We start from the raw sequence: 23,846 nt of genomic DNA on the forward strand, positions 1-23,846 counted from the left end.
CCTCCGCACCCCAACTTCCCCGGGGCTGATTCTCTAGGGCTGGGGGGCCAAGCCGGGACCTCGGGGAGCAGCGGTGCGAGCCCGGCGCTGCCAGCGTGGGCCCCAGCCCCGGTCCCCGGGCTCGCGGGGAGCTGGGGGCGGGGGAGCAGCGGGGAGGCTCCTAGGTGGGGACTCGCAGCGCTGCTGCTGCCGCTGCTTCGGGGGCTGCTCGGTCCGGCTCCCGGGCGGCCTCTCGGCCCCAGCCTCCCTCGGGCCGGGAGGGCGTTCAGGCAGCGCCAGCACTGAACGAGCCTGTTGTTTTTCCACGTCATTTGCTCTCCAATGTGTTATCAGGGCCCGCCCGGCCGCCGGGGTGGGGGTGGGGGGGAGGAGGGGGTACGGCCGGGCCGAGCGGGTCCCTCCCTGTAACAAGCGATTGTGTGTTCTCGCTCTCCTTCGGAGGTGGTAAAGGAGAGAGGAGGGAGGGTGGGTTGGGACTGGAGGGGGAGGCCCTGGGGAGGGTCAGGGGTACTGCAAGGGGAGGGAGGGGAGGAGGGGGGGAAAGTCCCTTCCCTGCCCTGGTCTCGTCCCGAGCCAATCTCCCCCTCGGAAGTACGTGCCATTCCCGGCGCGGGAAGGGGTTAAAGGCCTCCCTGCGCTCCGAAACATGCAGGTGTCCCACCGTGCCAGATACAGACGCCTAAACTGTTTCCAGCTCCCCCCACTTTCTGTTTTTTTTCTTTTTCTTCTTTTTTTTTTTTTTTGCAACAAGTCTGTGGGTCGGCAACGGGACAGAGGCAGCGCAGCAGCTCGCCGATCCCCGGCATCGAAGCTGCTCTCTCCAAGTTGCTGCCGGGGCCTCCGGGGAAACTGCTCCCCCTTCAAATCAAGGGGTGCGGGGCGGGGCGGACTGCTCCCGAAACCTTCTCCTCCAGACCGTGGAAGGCCGAGCGGCGTCGTCTGACTCCGGGGCGGTGGGGAAGCCTCGCTGGGCTTGGGAGGGGCAGGTGTATCCCGGGCCCTCAGAGGAAAAGAACCTAAATCCAGGGTGGGTGCTAGGCCGGCTCTAGCTTGGGGGGGAAGATTTTTTTGTTTTCCCCTCGGAGAAACCTCTCTGCGAGGGGACCATGTGTTCCTGGCGCTTGTGGGTCTGCTGGGGACCTCTAGCCGCCTTGCTGCTGCTCCTGGAGATGCCACCCGTGGGCCACGCACTGCCCCCCATCCGGTATTCTCACGCTGGGATCTGCCCCAACGACATGAACCCCAATCTCTGGGTTGACGCTCAGAGCACCTGCAAGAGAGAGTGTGAGACAGACCAGGTGAGTCTGAGAGTCGGAATGGGGGATGAACCCCCACAGCTACCTGGGGAGCAGGGGAGCCTAAAGGCTCAGCCAGGTTCGAACATGGCTTAGTGATATGGTCCATCCTGAACATAGCCCAGATTAGATGGTTTCATGATTTTTTTTTTTGGACACGAACTTTGGAAAGTTGGGGAGAAATGAGAAAGGCCCCTCTCTACCTCCCAGAAAGATGCTTATCCATTGGGTCCTGACCAGTGTTGGAACCTCCCTGCCTGCAGCTGCTTGCCTCCACCCAATGTCTAGTGGAGTCCGGGAAAAGATGTAGCCAATAATTAGTAAGTGGTGGGAAGGAGAACGGCACCGAGGACCAAAAAAAAAAGCCCCTTGCTGCTGCTGCTGCTGTTTTTAAGGGGGATCATTCTGGGGGAGCCCTTGGCTTCTCTCCCTGCACAGGTCAATTTCTGAAACCAAAAGTAAGGCTGACACTTGGAACCGGGATACCAGAACTTGACTCGACTCTTAACACTTCCTAGCTTTGTGACCCTAGGCAAGTCACTATTTCTCTGAGCCTCAGTTTCTTAAACTGTAAAATGAGAGTGATAATACTCAAACTGCTTTTGTCAGAGGGTTGTGGGAAAGGCAGTTTGTTAAACTAAAGTTCTGGTGAATGTAAGTTGTTATTCCCTCCTAGCAACCCTCGGTTAGTTTCCATAGCAAAAATGAGGAAGTATAGAGCATGGAGGCAGTGTCTTGTAGAAAGAGCCCTGAATTTGCAGTTATGAGACCTGAGTTTGAGTCTGGACGCTGTGTGGCATTAGGCAAATATCCCTGCACCTCAGTTTCCTGATCTGTAATAGTAAGTTGTCCTAGATGACCTCTGTAACTCATTTCAGGGCAGCTAGGTAGCCCAGTGGACAGAACACACTACCTGGAGCTAGGAAGACCTGAATTAAATCTGGCTTTAGACACAAGTTGTGTGACTCTGGGCAAATTACTTCACCCTGTTCACCTCAGTTTCCTTATCTGTAAAATAGGCTGGAGAAGGAAATGGCAAACCACTCCAGTATCTTTGCCAAGAAAACCCCAAATGGGATCACAAGAGTTGGACTCGGACTGAACAACAACATGGCTCATTCCATCTTTAAATTGTATGAAACCTGTTTGGCTTGGGTTCTTCTGGTCACTACTGCTTAGTTCTGGCACTAATTAGGTGTGGGACCTTGGATAAGTTGTTCTCACTTTGTTACCTATATTGAACCAGATTGATTGAATCAAATGATTTCCAAGCTCTTTAAACCCTAAATCTTATGATATGTAGGGGTCCTTTTGGCCTCCCTTCAGCTAATTCAATGATTCAGTGAGGAACTGAATGGCAAGGAAGACCTAGTTTTAAACCCTACCTCATACATACACAGGTTGTTTAACCCTAGGCAAGTCATACAGTGCGTAGCACATAATAGCTGCTGCTACTCAGTCATATCTCACTCTGTGAACCCACTTGGAGTTTTCTTGGCAGAGATACCCAAGTGGTTTGTCATTTCTTTTTCCAGCTTATTTAACAGAAGAGGAAACTGAGGCAAACAGGGTTAAGTGATTTGCCCAGGGTCACATAGCTAGTAAGTGTCTGAGGTCAGATTTGAACTCAGAAATGTGAGTCTTTCTGACTCCAGATCTGGTAGTCTTTCCATAATGCTTTCTAGTTGCCCTGGCACATAATAGATACTTAATAAATGCTTGTTGACTGACTCCCTAACAACTTCTTGATGCTCTAGGCAACTTTCTCCGAATACAAGTTCTCAAGAATATACCTGCATTAGTGGAAGTTTTGTCTGAGGGTTACCTATGCCAATGAAATCACTGTCCCTATTCCCTATCCCTATTATTCAGTATGGAACAGTGAGAAACACTATTTCTAGAGTAAGGGGACCTGCCTCTGACTCTTACTACAATCTGTGTGAATCTTGGCTAGTCACTGAAACTCCCTGAGCCTCAGTTTCCCAATCTACAATATAAAAGGGTTAGATAGATGACTCTGATCCCTTCTGGTTTCAGGTCTACTATCCTTTCAATCTGTTCAGAGAAGAAGACTCTAAAAAGCCAGAGACCACTGTCCACTGTTTCCTGGCATTTATCTAGAAACTATTTCTCTTCATGTCCCAGGCTGAAGCAGTTTCATGCCAACTGACTCAGCCCTGTCCCCAAAAGTCAGCAGATAGTTAGAGGTCTTGGCCATTGTGAGTAAGTCTATGGATCTGAGTCTGAATTAACTAGTGTTGCCATCAGGAAACTTGTTTTTGCTTTCTTACCTTTGGGTGTAGGGTAAGATCACTCCACCCTTAACTCTTTTTCTTCACCACAACCATTTCAGTCATGCCAACAGAGTCAGAATGGTAACAGGGACTTCCCACTTCCCAAGTCCCTGGCCCAGTTGGGACAATTCCCAAGACAAATCAGTTGCACACCACACAAGTCTTTTGTATTGGCTCTGAGAAATAACAGATAGAAATGAGACAGTGTATTTTCAGAGGCAGAGGACCTCTCTCCTGGCTTGTAGATGGGCAAGAAGACTGTTTGCTCTGTTGGCATGGATGTGGGCTGCATTTGGTCAATCTGACCCAATAAACAGGCAATTTATTCAGGGATGGGATATGACAACATGGTCCCTGCCAACTCTGGATGTCCATCCATGAGTGTGTACACCTAGGATCACAGAGCTAAAGTTGGAAGAGACATCAGAGTCAATCTGGTCCACCCCTCTCATTATATAGATGAGGATAGTGAGGCCCAGAATCACTTAAACAGTAAGCTTCAGGAGTATAATTGAAATAGATCCTTAGATTCCTGAAACAGTACTTTTGCCCCTGTGCTGCACGGGTGGCTGAAGACTCAGAGTAACCTTAGTTTCATTCTGGGCCTCTGAGCAGAACTTAGCAGATGGATCAGGTCTGGCCTACATTTAGGCCAGCAACCTCCCATTCTCCAAGCACTGAAGTCCATTCTCCAGCACCAGCCCCCTGTGAGACTCAGTGGCTGTAAGGGAAAATGAACAAGTAGCTTCCTTCTACTTCTTTCCTGGAGTCTTCTCTTCTTCGATCCCCTTATCACCTGGCTGACTGTAGGCTGTCAAACCTAAGAACTTCCCATCGTGGGTCCAGTGCTCCGATTTGTTTAAAGCAAAGGAGTTCTGGAGTCCATGGATAGATTTCAAGGGCTATGTGAACTTGTATGGGGAAAATTTCTACATCTTTATTCTCACTAATGTCTAACTGAAATTTACCATTTCATTTGATTAAAAAAAAAAAATCACATTATTCTGAGAAGGGATCCATTGGCTTTACCAGACTGCCAAAGGGATCCATAACTCAAAAAAGGCCAAGTAAGAACTTCTAGTGTAGAGAAAGGAGGGTCAGGGATAGGCACTGGAGCAGTGATTTCACTGGCATAGGGATTTACTTGGTAAGGAAAGTCCCCCTACAGGTCAGCACTTAGGGTCTTCGAGAGTTGCCTAGATCACCAGTGACTTGTCCAGGGTCACACAGCTAGTGTGGCTGCCAAGCCAGCTTTCTCTCCACTGTATCATCTTTACTATCTAGTCCACTCTTATAACTTTACAGCTAAGGAAAGCGAAGGCCAGAGAAGTATCATATAAGTAGCAATGGTAGAACGGGAATGTAAAGCCCAGGTCTCTTGACTCCAGCCAACCCTTTTGTCATTGCACTACAGAAGTCACTCTTTAGGGAGGTCTGGGACTAATAAGGTCTGTTACTCCCAAAAGAACAAATCGTCATTCTTATCAGCAATTGGGAAAAACACCTCCACCACCCAGGAAGTCCAGTTGCAGAGAAGCGGGAGAGGCACTAGTACTTTTCCCCTCTTAGCTGATATTGCATTTCAAAGGGGCTGAAATCAAGGCAGGAATGAAAAGCCGCAGGTTATACGTGGGCTGCTCCTTGTTTATGCTCCTGGACCAAGCATGCAAGGCACAGAGGGATTAGGAGCTCCGTTGCCCAGTAGGTACGATGTGTTATTGTTGGAAAAAACACACCGTGAAATCCTTGATTGTTTCTGATCCAAGAGTGTGTTGCTAATTTCGAGGAATTAAACTAATACCTTACGTGCGTGACTCCAGAGAAAATCAGAGGGAATTACATACAGGTTGGTAAATCCTCGCTTATGCCCTCCCTGACCTTTGCTATTGAGAGAGATTTACTGTGGCCGTTTTCTGGGATGGATTATTCTCTCTGTCTGTATGTCTGTCTGTCTGTCTCTCTCTCTCCTTCTACACAACCAGATTGAGTTGTCAGAGCGTAGTCATCCCTGTCCTATCATTTACTTAATAATAATAATGATAGCCAGCATTTATATAGCATCTTAAGGTTTACCAAGTACTTTACACATTATCTCATTTGATCATCACAATAACCCTGAGGCATAGGTGCTACGATTATCCGAATTTTATAGATGAGGAAACTGAGCAACAGAGATGTTAACTGACTTGCCCCAGGGTCAAGGACAGCTGAGGCAGGGTTTTAACTCAAGTTTTCCCGACTCCAAATCCAATGGTTTATGCCCTGAGCCACCTGCCTTTATAACATGGACAACTCTCCCTAGGGCCTTAGTTTCATTGATCTCCATTTCATTGATCACCAAAATGGGTAAGTTAAATGCTTAGGCAGCCCCTCAGGAAATAGAAAGAAATTCTTAGATGGCTGGCTTAGCAGCTTTCTAGCTGTCAGTTCTGTTTTTCTCTTTAAAGGCTGGGACAGTTTGTGTTTCATACATTTATTTACTCATTCATTCTTCAACAAACATTTATTAAGTGCCTATTGTACAGAGAACATTGTGCTCAGTGCTGGGGAAACTCAGTGTTCAAGGCACAGTTTACAGCTTCATGGAATCTAAACTACAAGCCTGTTCAGCATGTCCCTGTGACACTACAGAATTCACTGTTAATCTAGGTATTAGTTTAATTCCTCGAAATTAGCAACACGCTCTTGGAGCAGAAACAAAGAAAGATTTCATGGCATGTTTTCGACAATAACACAGCGTACTTACTGGGCAGGCAGAGCTCCTAATCCTATGCTATGGAAGTAAGTCCAGGAGTAAGTCCTAGGAACCAGGAGCAGCCCATGTACTACCTGCGGCTTTTCATTCCTGCCTTGATTTCAGCCCCATAGAAATCCTGGATAAGGTCAAATGCTGTAAATGTCCTTCTCCCTAGGCTTATGGTCACCTTCTCCATTCTCCCGTAGGAGAAACATAGGATCATAGATTTGGAGCTGAAAGGGACCGTAGGCTACTCCTTCATAATTATTAAGAACCTACTTAATCCCAAGAAAAAAAAATATCCTATGCCCCCAGGATGCTTATGTTCTCTCCCCCTCTTCCTTTTCTCCTCTTCTTACATTCTAACCTCCTTCTGATTGGCTCCTTCCAGGAGTGTGAGACATATGAGAAATGCTGCCCCAACGTGTGTGGCACCAAGAGCTGTGTGGCTGCTCGATATATGGATGTGAAGGGCAAGAAGGGCCCTGTGGGCATGCCCCGGGAGGCCACCTGTGATCACTTCATGTGCCTGCAGCAGGGCTCTGAGTGTGATATCTGGGATGGCCAGCCTGTCTGCAAATGCAAGGACCGATGTGAGAAGGAGCCCAGTTTCACTTGTGCCTCTGACGGCCTCACTTACTATAATCGTTGCTACATGGATGCGGAGGCCTGCTCCAAAGGCATCACGCTCACCGTAGTCACCTGTCGCTATCACCTCACCTGGCCCAATACCAGCCCCCCACCCCCAGAGACCACTCTTAGCCCTACCACGGTCTCCCCAGAAACTCCCATGGTGGATGTGGCAGCCCCAGCCCTGCTTAATCACCCTCACCACCAGTCAGTCCGTGTAGGGGAGACGGTGAGCTTCCTCTGTGATGTGGTGGGCCGACCTCGGCCCGAGATCACGTGGGAGAAACAGCTGGAGGACCGAGAAAACGTGGTTATGAGGCCCAACCACGTGCGTGGCAACGTGGTTGTCACCAACATAGCGCAGTTGGTCATCTACAACGCCCAACCACAGGATGCTGGCATCTATACCTGCATGGCTAAAAATGCTGGGGGGCTCCTTCGTGTAGATTTTCCTCTGTCTGTGGTGCGGGGGGAGGTGTCAGCCTCAGAGCATGGGCCAAATGGGACAGCCTTCCCCATGAATGAATGTCTGAAGCCGCCTGATGGGGAAGACTGTGGGGAAGAGCTGACTCGTTGGCACTATGATGCCCAAGCTAACAACTGCTTCACTTTCACCTTTGGTAATTGCTACCACAATCACAACCACTTTGAGACCTATGAGGCATGCATGCTGGCCTGCATGAGTGGACCCCTGGCTGTCTGTGGTCTGCCTGCCCTGCAGGGCCCCTGCAAAGCATATTCCCCTCGTTGGGCATACAACGGGCAGACCGGTCAGTGCCAGTCATTTGTCTATGGAGGCTGCGGGGGCAACGGGAACAACTTTGAGAGCCGAGAGGCTTGTGAGGAGACTTGCCCCTTCCCTCGTGGGAGCCAGCATTGTAGGGCCTGCAAGGTGCGGCAGAAGCTGGTGACAAGCTTCTGCAGGAGTGACTTTGTCATTCTTGGCAGAGTCTCAGAGGTGACAGAGGAGCCAGATTCTGGACGAGCCCTCGTGACTGTGGATGAGGTACTGAAGGATGAAAAGATGGGGCTGAAGTTCTTGGGCCAGGAGCCACTGGAGATCACCTTGTTGCACATGGACTGGGCCTGCCCCTGCCCCAACATAACTGTCAGTGAAGCGCCACTCATCATCATGGGTGATGTGGATGGCGGCATGGCAGTGCTTCGGCCAGATAGCTTTGTGGGGCCTTCTAGCGTCAGGAGGGTCAGGAAGCTGCGGGAGGTCTTGCACAAGAAGACCTGTGAGCTCCTTAAGGAATTCCTTGGCCTTCACTGACCCCCTTCTCTCTGTATCCCATTCCTCCCTAGTCCTCTTTCATTCCTCACCCCTCCCCCAAATCACCTTCTTGAGCATAAATACACCTGGCATAGTTAGGACCAACCCTGAGTCTTACTTAGACCAATAAGAAAACTGCAAAGAAAAAATCAATCTGGAGCAAGCCACCATTTCCTGAGGCTGCTCCTGAGAAGCAAATCTTTAGTCTTGTTAATTTTGTTTAGCAAGGGGTCGACTTCTCTTCTAGCCTTTCTTTATCCTGGTGATTTAGGAGCCAATACTAATGTAGCCAGTTGTCTCTGGGGGTCTCCAGTAACCTTCCTTGGTAACCTGTGCCCCTATTCTATTATCCCTAATTCTGGGTTCTGTAACATTTCGTGTGTGTGTGTGTGTGTGTGTGTGTGTGTGTGTGTGTGCATGAGAGAGAGAAAGAGAGAGAGGAAGAGGGAGAGGGAGAGAGAGTCACTAGATGAGATGGAAGAGGAGAAAGAGAGAGCATTGGGAACAGTTTGTCCTGGCCTGCAGTGGCCTTTTGGGGGCAGAAATACCTTGAGTTAAAATGGGTGCGGCTGCTTCAGGCTGAAATCCAGAATTGGTGGAGGGGCAGTTGGGGGAGGAGGGAGAGGAGTCCTCCACTTTGAGAGTAGAACCTAAAGTATGCCCCTAATTGTAGACTTCTGGGAGCTTTGGAGGGCAGGCCATCCCTCCCTCCACCTGGTGGGTGACCCAGTTTTCATGTGTGGACCAGGTGTCTTTGGGTGGGAGCTAGTCTGTGCTTTGGAAAAACATACCCTGGGGTGCTTAATGTTACAAAGACATCAACAGGGTACGTTTTCCTTTAGCTTGGCTGCTAGAGAGAGCTGGGGAAGCAGACCCAGTTCTGTTCTGTCCTATCTCTCACTGCATCCCTGAAGGAAAGGTAAACAACACCGGAGAAATCTCTAGCAGAGGCAGGGCAAAAGGGCCTGTTGTTCAGTTTCTGATGTCTGTTACACCATTATCCAGCTTACGTAGAGTTCCATTTCTGTACTCCCTCCTCAAGACTCCCCCAGAGGTACACTAATCTCAGCAAAACTAATTCCCAGGACATTGTTCTAGCCTGTCCATGCAAAGGCCCAAATCTCAAAATGGAGACTGGGGGACTCTAGGACATCACCATTTAAGAGATAACTGGGTATGTTTCACTTGCCAGGCTATCATCTCCCAACACAGGCTCCCAGTTAGGGAAGTCTCCTCCCTGGATATAGCAGCTACACTAACCTTATTTCATTCCATCCCATTCCAGGCACAGGTGTAGGGGCATACATTTCAAACCTAACCAAAGACTTCCCTCTTGGATACCATTCTGTGGTCTCATTCCATAGGTGGGGAAACTGAGACGTACAATTTCCTTCTTTTCTCCAACAGGAGTCCTGGGGTAGATGTCCTGATTTTTTTTCTGGCTGAGAGCTTGGGCTTGTCTGCAATAGCTTGCTCTGTTAGGAAAATAAGTGGGACAAAAATTCCATTGTCCAGATTCTATCGTCTCAGTGGGAGTGAGTTCTTAAGTGCACATGACTTAGCTGTCACCTGTACCTAGAAATGCACCCATTTTTGTCCTTTGGTATTTGCACATACACACGGAAACACACACACACACACACACACACACGAGTTTCCGAACATGTCAAGATCAGGAGCCACTTTGCTTCTCTCCTGTGAAAGTGACATGGGAGACAAAAGCCGTTTCTAGATAAAGATGTGGGAGAGGAAAGAAGGAAGACAAGAGTTGAAGGGATGGAAATGTTGCTCATTGCTACCATCTGGTGGTCAAATCAGGAACCAAATTAGGCATGAGAACCAGAGCGCAGTCTAGAGAGAAATAGACCCAGAGAAACCTTGTCCAAGGGCATGAGCCATGAGTGCCTGACTTCTTAATAGGTGCTTATTAAGTGCTTGGCTGATTGATTATTGATTCATTGAGGATCTGAGATTAGAACAGGAGTCATGAAAAGTTAGGCTCATCCCTCTATTGTTGGATCTTAGAATACAAAGCTGTTCTCCCTAGCCAGACCTCAGAAATCATCTTCCGTCGTTTTCCAGGGAAGGCACCTCAAATGATTTATCATGGTCAGTCATCATGAGAAGACTTATCACATAATCATGTAATTTCTCGACGACTGCACACCTACAGGAGTGACCACTTATTCCTTAACTAGCATCTCTTATCTCATCAGGCCTTCTGCCTTCATTTCCTTCTGCTGAACCTTAACACAAAGTTAAACAGTGGAACATGTCCGAGTGAACAGATCAGCACCACCCCCTCTTTGCCCCATTTCTCCCTGCTAGCCCCATCAGGAGAGCACAGAGGGGAAGACCTGAGACCCTAATGAAACAAAAGGGTTGCTGCAGGGAGTTTCTGTGACTTTCCAGAGTGTCTGGAGAGAGAAGTGTAATTAAAAGGTCAAACTATGTCTGTTCTTACTGCTTGGGTTGGGGGCAGAAAAGTATAACATTTTCTGTGGTCACTTCAGAATGGGAGAGGGGTCTGACAAGGACTTCATCTCTTTCCCTTTGTGACAATAAGGCATTTGTTTTTCAGTGGCTTCTTCCCTAGTTGTCCTGAGGCCTTTGGCATCACCAAGAACGTTGAAGGGAAGGAAAAATGAGTTTTATGTAGACAAAGGAATGACCACTCAAGTAGGTTTTCCAGTAGGTAGACTTTGAGGAGATAAGATGGACTGAGCACCTGGGTTTGGGAACTGTGGAGAGGTCAAGTCTGCTCGAGTCTCTGTGATGATGCGTTGTGAAGTCCCCAAACTCCTGCCCTCCGTACTTTGGAGTCTCAGGACTGAATTTTTGTCACCTACTATACATCATGGCCTCTCTATTCATTTGGATTCCCTGTCCATGGACCCTTCTTTAAAACAAGAGGATGAGGGGACACATGAAACTGTTGACACCATTCCTATCTCACTGTGAATTAATCTGATTCTTTTTTCCCTGTGGGCTTGGGAATTTTTGGGAGGAGAGAGGAGCACATTTCTGAGCACTGGACAAAAAGAGCAAGTCTTAATTGGATCTCCAGTGAGTAACCTGGAGACACTAGGTACAGGGTCGAGAAAAGGGAGAGGCTCTCAAAGGGAAGGTGACACATCACATGTGATAGACTTCTCCTATGTCACAATTTTGCCCTGGGCCAACCCTGTCGGGGACATTCTTATCATCTCCCTGTCTTGCTGAATAGGCTTTAATCAGAAATCTTATGAACAGGTGAGCAGAGTTCTGTCCTGTCTTTCCCCCACCCAACCTATTTTCTCTAAAAGCAGAAAGTATTTTGTTCAGGGAACTTGTCTCGTGAGCTGAAGAACACCTGACAAAAGGCGGTAATCAGGTTGTGAAGGGAAAGGTCACCTTGGAGGGACTCAAGATTTCCCTTTGTCTCCTTTGCAGAATCTTTGTCCAGGTCACGCCTGATAAAGGTGGTTGCCCCCCAGGACTGTCCTCAGCCTTCTTCTCTTATCCCTCTATGTTATTTCTCTTGGGTTGTGGTGTAATAGAAAGAGTGCCAGAAAGACTCATCTTTTTTAGTTCAAATCTGACCTCAGACGCTTACTAGCTGTGTGATCCTGGGCAAATCACTTAACCCTATTTGCTTCAGTTTCCTCATCTGTCAAATGAGCTGGAAAAGGAAATGGTAAATCACTCCAGTATCTTTGCCAAGAAAACCCCAAATGACCACAGAACTGAAAAACAACTGCACATCTCGTCAACTCTCACAGATTCAATTATCATCTCTATGCTGAAAATTCTCAGATCTACTTATTCAGACCTAACTTCTTCCCTAACCTCCAGTCTCACATCTAAAACCACCTGTTGAAATGGATATCCTGCAGTCATCTTAAACTCAAAATACCCAGAACTTTCTTTCTTCTCAAACCCTACCTTTTTTCAAATCTCCACATTCTTGTCTAAGGTACCACCATCTAGGGTAACCTAGGTGTTACCCTTAACTCACCATTATCTCTTATCCTCCATATCCAATTTATTGCCAAGGTCTGTTGATTTTTACATTTACAAACTTAACATTTAACATCTCTCACATATTCCCCCTTTCTCCCTATCACCTCATGCTTAGAATATAGCGATAGTTGGCTGGTTGATCTCCCTGACACAAGTCTCCCTCCACTCCAACCTGTCCTCCACTCAGCTGTCAAATTTGTCTTCCTAAAGTAAAGATGTGATCATGTCATCCTCTCTACCCAACTCAATAAACTCCAGTGACTCCCTATCAACTTGAGGGTCAAACACAAAAATCTTCTGGTTGGCACCTAAAATCACTTCCCAACTTGGCTCCCCCTTCTACTTTTACAAACTTTTTACTAACTTCCCCTCAACACACACACACACACACACACACACACACACACACACACGCACACACGTGCGCACACAGCAATCCAGGGACACTGACCTCTTTGCTGTTCCTTACACAAGACCTTCATCACCTGAATCTGGATTTTTTCACTGCCTGTACCCAGTCTTGCCGCTGGACCCAGATGGCTCAGGAGGAAAAAGTGAGGCTGGTGATTTTGAACAGCCCTTCCTCACTTATATCCAATTCACTTGCCTGTCATGGCATCACCTTCCTAATATCTTGGTCATCTTTGAGAACAGACAAACATAACAAGGACCACCCAGTGCCTGGAATGTTCTCCCTCCCCATCCCCCCCTCCTGACTTCTCTGGGTTCCTTTGAGTCCCAGGCATTATTCTACTTTCCACAGGAAGCCTGACCCTCAGAATTCTTGATTATTCCCTATTTATTCTATAGTTGATTACATGTTGTCCCCCATTAGACTATCCTGTTTGAGGGTACGGACTGTCTTTTACCTTCTCTGTACCCTCAGGGCTTAACACAGTGCCTGGAACATAGTAGGTGCTTAATAAATATTCGTTGACTGACTCGCACTCCTCTTAGCAACATCACTCAAGGTCCTGTTGGAGTATCCAGTTTCAAAATGTGAGTTGAATCCACCAATTCTATTCAATAAAAAAACATGCAATTCAATACAATTCAAAGTCATACATATAATAAAAGCATTAAAAAGCAAAAAACTATTTAATTAAAACAAAAGAGCAGGAAAATCACAAGGAAATGAACAAGGTCATAAGCATTCCTTGCACCTACACACAAGTTACTTCCTTCTCCCTAGATTTCAGGGGAATTTACTGACCTAAATTATCCATTGAATGTCTCATCATCCCTGAAATAGTAGGAAAGAGATGCAGTCATTTCAAATTCAACACGAAGCTATTCTGCCTAGCCAGATTCCCCATTAGGCTTGGTGTAATTGACTTCTCATGGCCAGAATAATACTGAAGCCTCCATCAACACCTTGCAGGCCATCATCATGGTCTAGAGTTTAGGCAATCAATCAACAGCATTTATAAAGCACTTTGTATGAGCCAGACTCCATTCTAAGCATTGGAGATGCAAAGATGAAGATGAAATTTGAACTCAGGTCCTTGTTGCCCTCAACGAGCCTTGGTCTACAGGTCTAGATGGGATGACAGAGCTTAGCACCCCCATGTCCACACCACTTGATTGTATTGGATAGTTTCTTTAGTGTCCTCCTCCATTGCCGCCCACGTTTCTGCTGCAGGTCTGTGAGCAGACCTACCCCCCAAAAAAAGGTGGGGGATGGGCAGCTGTGGATAAAGCACCGGCCCTGGAGTCAGGAGGGCCTGAGCTCAAATCCAGCTTCACACACTTACTACCTATGTGACCTTGGGCAAAGTCACTTAACTTTGATTTGCCTCCCTGACTCCAAATAATAATAATGATTGAAAAAAAATGTACAGAGTACACACTGGATGATGTCATCACACTGTGGGTTTGTGCGCAGCCTTCTGGGAAATGAAGGACAAAGAACAATTGAGGTTCTTTAGGCATATCCCTTATATTTTTGATGGGAAGTGAGGAGGGAAAGGCCTGTACAATCTGTGAGTGTTTGGTCATCTCTGTGCATCTCAAAGGAAGGACCAAAGTCGCTAAAGTACCGTATGGGGCCCTGGTTACTAGTCCCTGTGTCAGGGTTCTCAGCCTGGGATGGAGCAGATGCTACAAAGGAATTGGGAGTTCCCCAAAGGATAATGGGTCATGCACATACCTCAGTGAGAGGAATAGCTTACATTTTACAGTTTTCAAAGGTGGGGATGAGTGGAAACAGTGGTCTGGGTTTCCAGACACTGTCCAAGGTTTGCATTATGAAAATATTTCAACAGGCTGCTTTGCGGAAGGCTTGCACACTTCTCAGTCATGGAGATGTGGAACCAGGTCAATAGAAAGGAAGGAAGCTTTTATGTTCTGTGCCCCCATCATAAGAAGGTGCTAGGAAGAGTATGGTAGATCTCTCTGACTGTACTTATCCCCTTCCTATGACTTTCTAAGGACCTCTCAGTTCTGACATAGAGACTAGGAGACAAGAAGATACTGGTTTTGACCCTGCTAGGGTGCAAGATGAGGTGTGCCCAATCTCAAAAACAGTCACAACCAGAAACTTTGTTCCATGTTTAACTTAAGATGCCAGGAAGGCCAGAAGGCATAATGGGACCCTGCAGTTTGGCTGGAGAGAGCCATACAATGGTCTTTCCCGTATCACTTGGGCCAGGATATCACACCATTCTAATATAAAGTCAAGAGAATATTCCCTCTTTCTCCCTAGGGCAGGACTCTATAAGGAAAATCCAGCGTTTATTACATTATTACATTCTCCCTAATGTTAAGCAAAATCCCAGGATACCAGACCACTAAGCGGAATGTTGAGGGCTCAAGCCTCTGCTTCTCCTTTCTTTCTAAAAGTACAAACACCGAAGGTGATGCCCCCCACATCCTATACTTTATTGCACTGGTCCTTGGGGATATACACACACTCACATACACAGAGCACATTCATACACAATACAACTTTATTGGGACTCCAAACCCCTCCTTTCCTCCTGTTCCTCAGTTCAAGATTCTACATAATCAGAGTACCCTACTGGACTGAGGGTCCCATCCTTGGCTGACCCACTGGGCCCCTGTCCTGAGCTTCTCAGGAATAAGAGGCACCAGGCCCTAACTCAAAGGAGATGAATTCCAGGGATAAAAAGACACAGGGCTCAGCATTATAACTAGCAATTTGAAGGCCTGGACCTAGTGGCACAAAATATACCCTCAGGCTGTGCGGAACACCTTCAGCCATGGGTGAAATCTTAGGACATCCCCTGAGAACCTGCTTTTGAGGGAGAGGGAAGGAACTCCTCTGGGGCAAAGAAATAGGCCATCTGGCAAACTTCTTATTTTAACTAATTTTCTCACTAACTATATGCTAAACTTTGTTATTTCTTTTTGCTGACGAATTGGAAACCTTTACAACACCCTCCAAATTTGGGGTATCCTGGAGCAAAGCCATCCTAACCCCTTGGTAGCTTTGACATGTAAACACCAGCTTAGAAATCATATGATTAAAGTTGGAATGGATTGTAGGGATCATCTATCTAGTTCAAATCTCTTATTATACAGAGGAGGAAACTGAGACCTGGAGAGGTTAAGTTACTTGCCAAGGTCACATAAGTAAATAGCCTAGCTATGATTTGAATGAAGGTCTATTTCTGATCCAGTGTACCACACTGGACTGGTAGGGGCCAGGGTGGAGGGTGAGATAGTGTGGCTAACAGGTAGTAGGGATTTGATGGCTCATGTTTTATCAAAAGGTTCAATGGCTTCTTACTATCATGTTATAACTGGTTTTTCGTTTCTTAATTTATTTTGGAAACCTATTAGCGAAAGACTGGGGTGGGAAGAGGGTAGGAGAACAAGAACAGGAGATGGGGAACTTTCCTCACCCCCATTCCAGGTGTTGGAGAGAGGAAACCTCTCAGCAGCCCCCAGAGTGAACGATATGTAAAATATGATGAACGCATGGGGAGGCAGCTGGAATAATAATTGCTACAGTTACATGAGGTAGGTGCTGTTTTTATCCCCATTTTGTGGATGAGTTAACTGAGGCTGAGACTTTAAGTGACTTGCCCAATGTCACACAGCTAGTGAGTGTTTGAGGTGGTATTTGAACTTGGGTTTTTCCTTTTTCCAAGCTGAGTCTTCTATACACTCTGGCCCCTTCCTGTCTCTGAATCCAAAGTGCTGACTTCCCTACTCCAGGGCCCCAGAGAATAATCATCTTATCACCCTCTGTTTGCCTCTCCCCTCTGGTTCACAAAGAAGCCAAACCAGGCAAACAGGGCTAATCCCTCACCTATTATTTTACCTCACCCAGGATGGCAGGACCTTCATACCCACTCTGGGGAGACAGCCAGGGGAGGATGGAAGTCTGCACTTTTGCACAACCATCCTTCTTAACATAAACAAGGCCTTAAGTCTTGGCATCACAAAAGAGAACCGCTGTCCCAATTCCCTATGGCTTTCCTGTTTCTGGATATCCTAGCTCTGGGTATCTGAGGCCTGGACAGCAGGTGGCAGTGCTGCCTAGCTCCTGCCCTCTGACAAGGCAGCGCTGAACACTACATGCCCATGTGGGAGCTATGAGGGGAGATGGTTGTTGGGCAGTGGGCAGGCAGGGGAAGATCACAGTCTGAACAAACTACACAACTGACCCTTCTGCATTTTTACCAATGCTTTGCCCAAATCACAGTTTCCACATTGGAGTACCCCATTGGTACTCCCCTTCACTCACAGCCTGCTTTTGCCCGCAGGGTGCCCATGCCTGACAAAGGCATCTCAGAACCCCAAAGTCTGGCCCCTCCTCATCTCAGAGGAGAGAGGGAAAATCCAGAGAAATAGGTCCCCAAATCTAGCCAAACCCACTCCCATCTTTAACCCTTCGCTTCCTGATATGGGGTCAGGTTTTCCTCTCCTAACAGAGCCAGGAGGGCTCATACTACCTCCTACCAATCTTTTTTTCCCCTCCCCCTCCTCATTCTTTTTCTTTATTCAAGACTTTTCTAACACCAAGAGTTAGGACCATGCTGCAATTACTGGTGAGGTCTGGTCTAGCCTTGACTATCTGTGGGTTAGCTCTGAATAAGACCAGTCCCTGAGCAAGCCAAGCCTCTTGGGTCAGAGACAGCTGAGGCTGACAGGAAGGTTCAGGAAACAGGAATTATCCCCTTGTTTCTTCATCACTCTAACCAGAAACCATGCCCTTTCATTTTTTGAATGTCTACCCTGAGTTCCCATGCCCTTACTGATAACTTGGGCAGCTCTTAGCTCACAATTTCAGGTTAACTTCACTCTCTCCACCCCAGTCTTCTTCTCCACAGCCTTGCTACCTCTGCCTCAACTCCAGTTCCTTATAACTTTCAGCCCCAAAAGCCTTTCCCTGGCCACCAATACCTTTTATAGTGTTCCCTCTCTTAGAATGAAACTTCCTTGAAATCAGGGATTGTTTTTGCTTTCATGTTTGTATCTTCAGTGCTTAGCACATAGTAAGAATTTAATAAATACTTTTTCATTCATTCACATTCATCCCACAAACAGCTTGGCTTTATCCCCTATCCTGGGTTGCTGTATTCCATTGTCTGACCATGTTTCCCAGCTGTTTTTCAGTTTTTCAATTCCTTAGCCTTCAATTAGGTCACCCTCTCCCAGAAATCTTTATTTCTAAATTACACTTCCCTACATAGATATGCACCCATATGTGTGTGTGTGTGTGTGCGTGTGTGTGTACCAGGAGCCAGCAGAGCCTAGGCTAGGATAGAAGGATGGGGGCATGGATGACAGAAGCCCAAACCAAGACCTGATGTGGAGGAGTAGTGGGTTGTAGGGGAGAGGATGAGAGTTGATATTCAAAGGCCTTGTGTGGGATTTTTCTAATCTAATAAGATTTCCCTTTTCTGTGTGTCAATTTGTCTTTTACCCTATGCTCTTTTCTCCCTCCCCCCTCCAAGACTCTAAAGTCTCATACTTCTAATTCTGGGGAATGTATGATTAATGCAAAGAACTGGGCGCCTGGATTTCTGGGTCCTATTCTTGATGGTGGCATCAGCCTGGTATGTGCCCTGGGGTCAAGTGACTTCTCTCTCCCAGGATACGTCAGTGCAAAGAATAAACCTCAGGCTGGCATCCCTTGGAATGAGGTAGGGGGTGAGGAGAGGGAATGGGAAAGGGGGGTATATGTGTGGATGGAACAGACCCATTGTTTCTGCCTCCTTTATGGGAAACCTGGCTCCTCAACTCCATGTCTGGTCTAATTCAGGACTAAGTTGAAGTTTCCATGTCTATATCTCAAATTATGTTTGGTTCTGGAACCCTGTGATATAGAATAGGGTACTAGACTAAGAGTCAGGAAGCAAGTGGTTCAAATCCTACCTCAGGTACTCATTAACTGTGTGATCCTGAACAAGTTACTTAATCTGTCTGTACCTCAGTTTTCTCATCTGTAAAATGAGGTGGTTATGATTTCTAAGGTCCCTTCTAGCCTTTGGCTCCAGAGACTGGGCTGAAAGTGAAAATCCTGGTTATCTACTCTGCAAGAGGCACAGGACAGAGCTCCCAGAGGGTAATGGGATCTGCTTCCCAGAAAGAAAAATGAGGAGTCTCAGCTCCAGACTTGTCCAGGGTCACATAAATAATACATGGAAGACTCAGGATTTGATCCCAGGCCTTCTGTCTCCAAACTCAGCATTCTTTCCACTATTTCCTAGGATATCTGCTCTCATCTCCTTCTGCTCCAATACATCCAATCTCTGACCTTTAGAAATAACTGTAGACAAAAGGTCTCATTCTTTGTCCAGTTCTAGGCAGGACAATGGACCTTCCACATGTTCAACTTGTTGAACCACATCAAACTCAGGATGTCTCAATCAAGCCCTGGACTCATGGAAGTGGTCTGGTATATTGTCATCTTAACTTCCTGCCTGGGGTCCTGAGGATCCTAGGTACTGGGATGGCATTTGTTTTTGTCTTCTAGAAGGTGCAGTGGGTAGAACACACTCAGGGAGATCTGAGTTCAAATCCAGCCTTAGACATTTACTAACTGTTTTACCCTGGGCAAGTCACTTAACCTCTGTTTGCTTCAGTCTCCTCAACTATAAAATGGGGATAATAACAGCACCTACCTCCCAGGTTTAGCACAGTGCCTGGTGCATATTAGGTACCATGTACATGTTTATTCCCTTCTGCCCTTCTAGTAACTACTACTATTTGTGAATTCCAATAATTTTATTAAATGATTTTAATTTCCTTATAGGCCTGAATGTTGCAAAGCCTCATTAGTCATAGGATTGCAAAGTCAGAGCCAGAAGGGTATTTAGAGATCATCTAGGCCAAACTCATCTTATTACAGCTGCAGAAACTGAGACTGAGAGAGATAATGTGTCTTGCCAGAGTAGTAGGGCTAGACTTGAATCCAGGACCATAGACTCCAAATCCAGTCTTCCTTCCATTACACCAAACTGTGAGCTATGGTGAGTACATTTCAATTCAGCAAATTCTTATCTAATCTTTCTCAAATGGGCAGGCTACAGTTGCCAGGTGCTAGGGTTCAAAGAAAAAACCAAAACAATCCTTGCCCTCAGGAGTTTATAGTCTATTACAGTGGAAAGAACGCTGAATATGGAGTCAAAAGACCTGTGTTTTTTAAATCTGTGTTCTTTTTAAATCTAATCTTGAGAGATTGCTGCTTGACATTGAGAAAATGCTGCTTGAGGGATGGAGGACTGTGGTCATTCCTTATTCTGTACCCAGGCATGTGATTTGGACCTGCGTCAGTCCCAAGGAGCCTGCCTCTATTAAGGAGAGTTAGGGATTCTTTTCTTATACTCTTAGATTTATTAAACCCCTACCTTTTTGCTTGTAGCTTGGTTATAAGTTTGGGAGAGAAGAGGTATTAGACTGACTACCAAACTGAAGGTCTACAGAGCCATTGTGCTGACCTCATTGTTATATGCTTGTGAAACATGGACAGTCTACTAGCACCATGCCAGGAAATTGAATCGCTTCCATTTGAACTGTCTTAGGAAGATTCTGAGGATCACCTGGCACGATAAGGTACCAGACACTGAAGTCCTTCCTTGAGCTGAACTGCCAAGCATTCAAACTATGCTTCAGAGAATGCAACTCCCATGAGCTGGCCAAGTTGTCTGAATGCAAAATGTACACTTGCCAAAAAGACTATTTTATGGAGAACTCACATGGGGCAGGCAATCACATGGTGGTCAGAAGAAGCAATAGAAGGACATTCTCAAGGTCTCTCTCAAGAACTTTGGATTTGACTGTGTAACGTGGGAGACACTGGCACAGGATTGTTCATCATTGCATGCCCACATCAGAAAGGGTGCTGTGCTCTGTGAGCAAAGCAGAACTGAGACAGCACAAAGTAAACATAGGATGCACAAATTTGGAGTAACCACCCCAAATATTCACACAGACTATCTGTGCCCAACCTGTGGTAGAGCATTCCGAGCTCATATTGGTCTGATCAGCCACAGTCGGACACACTGAAACTTCACTTTATCATGATGACATCATTTTGGTTCTCTTTGAAAACAAAGGACAAAAACAACATTGAAGGTTTCCCTGAAAGGAAAAGAGGAAGTAAAAAGGTCCTCAATGAATCCAGTAGAGGACAGGTAATTTATTTCTACACACAGAAAAAATATTCAACATAAAGGATTCATAGTATTCATTAATGGAACAATTTAAAATAGAATTCATTAACTTAACTTATAACCACTTTTATGGTCTTCTGGGAGGCAGATACTTAAACTTCAACAGAGGATAAAGCAATTTGCATGACTGCTAATTAGGCCTTTTACATCTCAACGTGGTTCTGGACTGTCCAAACCACACTTGATACCAATGTACTGGTAAACTGGTCAGGTTTGGGCCAATTCTTGTCAGTAGTCATCCTCTCAAAAGAATGTGGTCAGGAAGGCTTGCTGCCATCAACAATGTGGCCTATTGTCAGGAAGGATTCCTTCCCCACCTCCATTCAGCTCCAATCCAATGGGACCCAGAACCTCTCAAGTTCACGGGGTCTCCTGTGAGCCTGAACACATTCATCTTCCGATAGAAATCTGAAGATTATGATGAGGAAAGGCCAAACACAAAAGCACTGAAAAGGAAACCAAGAGCCCAGGAATGAACTCACCTAGTGGAGTCTTAGACCAGTTGGGATTGGTTATGTCATACCCAAGTGCAAAGTCCTTTCCAAGTTGTGTCACCACATGGCTAGAGGAAGGCCCCAAAGCTCCCGTGTTGTCAACTAGAATCAGGAGTGACAACTCTGAAAATATTCTATGGGATGTGCCCACCAGGCCAATTCAGTATCAATACATAGAAATGAAGAAACAGGCTCAAAGAGCCTCAGCTTACCCAAGGTTACACAGGTAGTAAAAATCTGAATTAAGATCCAGTGCTCTTTCCAACTATTCCAAACTGGAGAATTCCTATCTGGTATGAGGCTGAAATTAAGTAACATAATTAAAGCACTTTGGGAACTAGAAAGCATCACATAAATGTGAGCTTCTATGTGGCAGGCAGCTCTGCTCTGGTCACATATAGCCCTACTTGCACTATCCCAGACTGGCACCAGGGGGTGTCCAGCCCCACCAGCTCTGGCCTGAATTATTGCTGCCTGAATTGGTATCCTCTTTCCTATACTGGGACTCTTTCTTGTACTCCAGGACTCTTAAACAGAAGTATCTTACTGTAGTCTACCAGTTCAATAGGAGTAGAGACTGTCAGACCACAATACCAAGAAATTCAACCTACACCTGAACAAGAATCCTCTCTTAAAAACATATCTGGAAAGTGATCAAATGGTTTGTGCTTGAAGACTTCCAGGAAGAAGGAACCCATGACCTTTGGAGGTAACCCATTCCTCTTTGGGGCAACTCAAATTGAGAGGAAGTTTTTTTTTCTGACATCTGGCTTCTAAAGCTGTCTCTTTTCTCCCCACTTTTTTGGGGGGATAATTAGGGATAAGTGACTTGCCCAGGGTCACACAGTAAATGTCAAGTGTCTGAGACTGGATTTGAACTCAGGTCCTCATGACTCCAGGGTCAGTACTCTATCCATTACACCACTTAGCTGCCCCTAACCCTGTCTCTTTAATTTCTACCCATTGTTCCTAGTTCTGCCTTTTGGCACCAAGCAAAGAAAGTCTTGTCTCTTCTCAACATGATACCCTTTCAAATACTTGTAGAGAGTTCTCATGTTCCCCTTAAGTCTTCTCCTTTCAAGACTAAATATCCTGTTTCTTCTACCCATCCTTTTTTGGGTCAGCTAGGCAGAGCAGCACATAGGACTCTGGACCTGAAATCAAGGAGACCCGATTTCAAATCCAGCCTCAGACTCTTGCTAGCTGTGTGACCCTAGGCAAGTCATTTAATCTCTATTGATCTCAGTTTTACCATCTATAAAATGGGATAATAATAGCACCTATCTCCCAGGGTTGTTGTAAGGATTAAATGAGATAAAAATTGCAAACTGCTTAGTGCAGTGCCTAGCACCTAGTGCTTTACAAATATAGTTAGGAATCAGAGATCTTTCACCACGCTGACTGTCCTTCTCCAAGTATTCTCTAACATATAATGCCCTTCCTAAAATGGGACACCCCAAGCTGAACACAAAATCCTAGATGTGGTCTGACCAGGGCAGAAGTAGAAGTATTCTTAAACATTATGCCCTTCTAAATGCAACCTAAGATCACATTAGCTTTCTTGGACTTAATCACATTGAGTCATATTGAGTTTACAATCCCCCAAATCAAGATTTTACTAGTTTCCCCTGTTTTCTTTCCATTATGGGAAAATCACTGGGCTTGGGGTAAGAAGATCTGGGTTCAGTGCCTGAATCTGATGCTATGTGACCATGGACAAGAATTGCAAACTAGGCCTCAGTTTCTTAAATAAATGACTATACCTTTCCCATGTCTTCTCTGGGAGATGACAAATCTCAGAGGTGAAGTCCACCCAGGGGGACTCAAAGGGAAGAGATAGCTGCCACTTTCCTACTAAGGATCTCAGCCCTTTCTGAAAGAACTCCATAGCACTCCAGCTGAAAAGGGCACACTGACTCAGTTAAACCAGAGTCTGGAGGTAGTTAGTAGAGGTTATAGCTGCCAATGAAGGATGAGAACAGTGGATCAACCTATCCAATAGAAATACCACATTTTGTGAAGAGCCAGCATTCAGCGGAGTGACCTACTTGGTCCAGTCTGGTAGCAATCATGTTTAATGAGGAGCCAGTCCAGTGACTGAGTGATCTACTTGGCCCAGTCCTACAGTAGATTAACCTATCCAACAGAGACACCATGATTCTTGAAGAGCAAGCCTCTCATCCAGATGAGATGCCATACCCTGAGGTTAGACTGCCCAGTCTATCAGTGGAGTGATCCTTGCTGTCACAGACATCACAACGTACAGTGAAATTCATGGGGATGCTCTAAAGACAAAGGAACTTAATGTCCTGTAATTAAAAAATTATGAGTTGTCTAAGTCAAATGTGTTCCCTGTGTGTGTGCATTACTACCATTGTACTGTAACTTCATGCTCACTCTCTACCATGACAGAATGTATTTGTGGGAGAGTGCATCCAAGTTTGAGAGAAAATGTTTTGTAATTACTGTT

The 23,846-nt window shown here is 46.1% G+C and overlaps 1 protein-coding gene across 3 annotated transcripts; it reads left to right on the plus strand.

Annotated features, from left to right (window-relative positions):
• The first annotated feature begins 353 nt into the window (after positions 1 to 353).
• On the plus strand, positions 354 to 10,685 carry WFIKKN2 (WAP, follistatin/kazal, immunoglobulin, kunitz and netrin domain containing 2). Of its 3 annotated transcripts, none has more exons than XM_072646698.1 (3): positions 354 to 444; positions 752 to 1,298; positions 6,718 to 10,685. In XM_072646698.1, exons 2-3 carry the CDS (start codon positions 1,107 to 1,109, stop codon positions 8,230 to 8,232), a joined length of 1,707 nt encoding a protein of 568 aa, XP_072502799.1. In that variant the 5' UTR covers positions 354 to 444; positions 752 to 1,106; the 3' UTR covers positions 8,233 to 10,685. The 3 variants fall into 3 exon arrangements, with proteins under 3 accessions (XP_072502799.1, XP_072502800.1, XP_072502798.1); XM_072646699.1 differs by having other exon boundaries at positions 425 to 441; XM_072646697.1 differs by lacking the exon at positions 354 to 444 and having other exon boundaries at positions 531 to 1,298.
• Positions 10,686 to 23,846: the final 13,161 nt, after the last annotated feature.

Source organism: Notamacropus eugenii, chromosome 2, assembly GCF_028372415.1.
Source record: "Notamacropus eugenii isolate mMacEug1 chromosome 2, mMacEug1.pri_v2, whole genome shotgun sequence".
Classification (NCBI taxonomy): Eukaryota; Metazoa; Chordata; class Mammalia; order Diprotodontia; family Macropodidae; genus Notamacropus; species Notamacropus eugenii.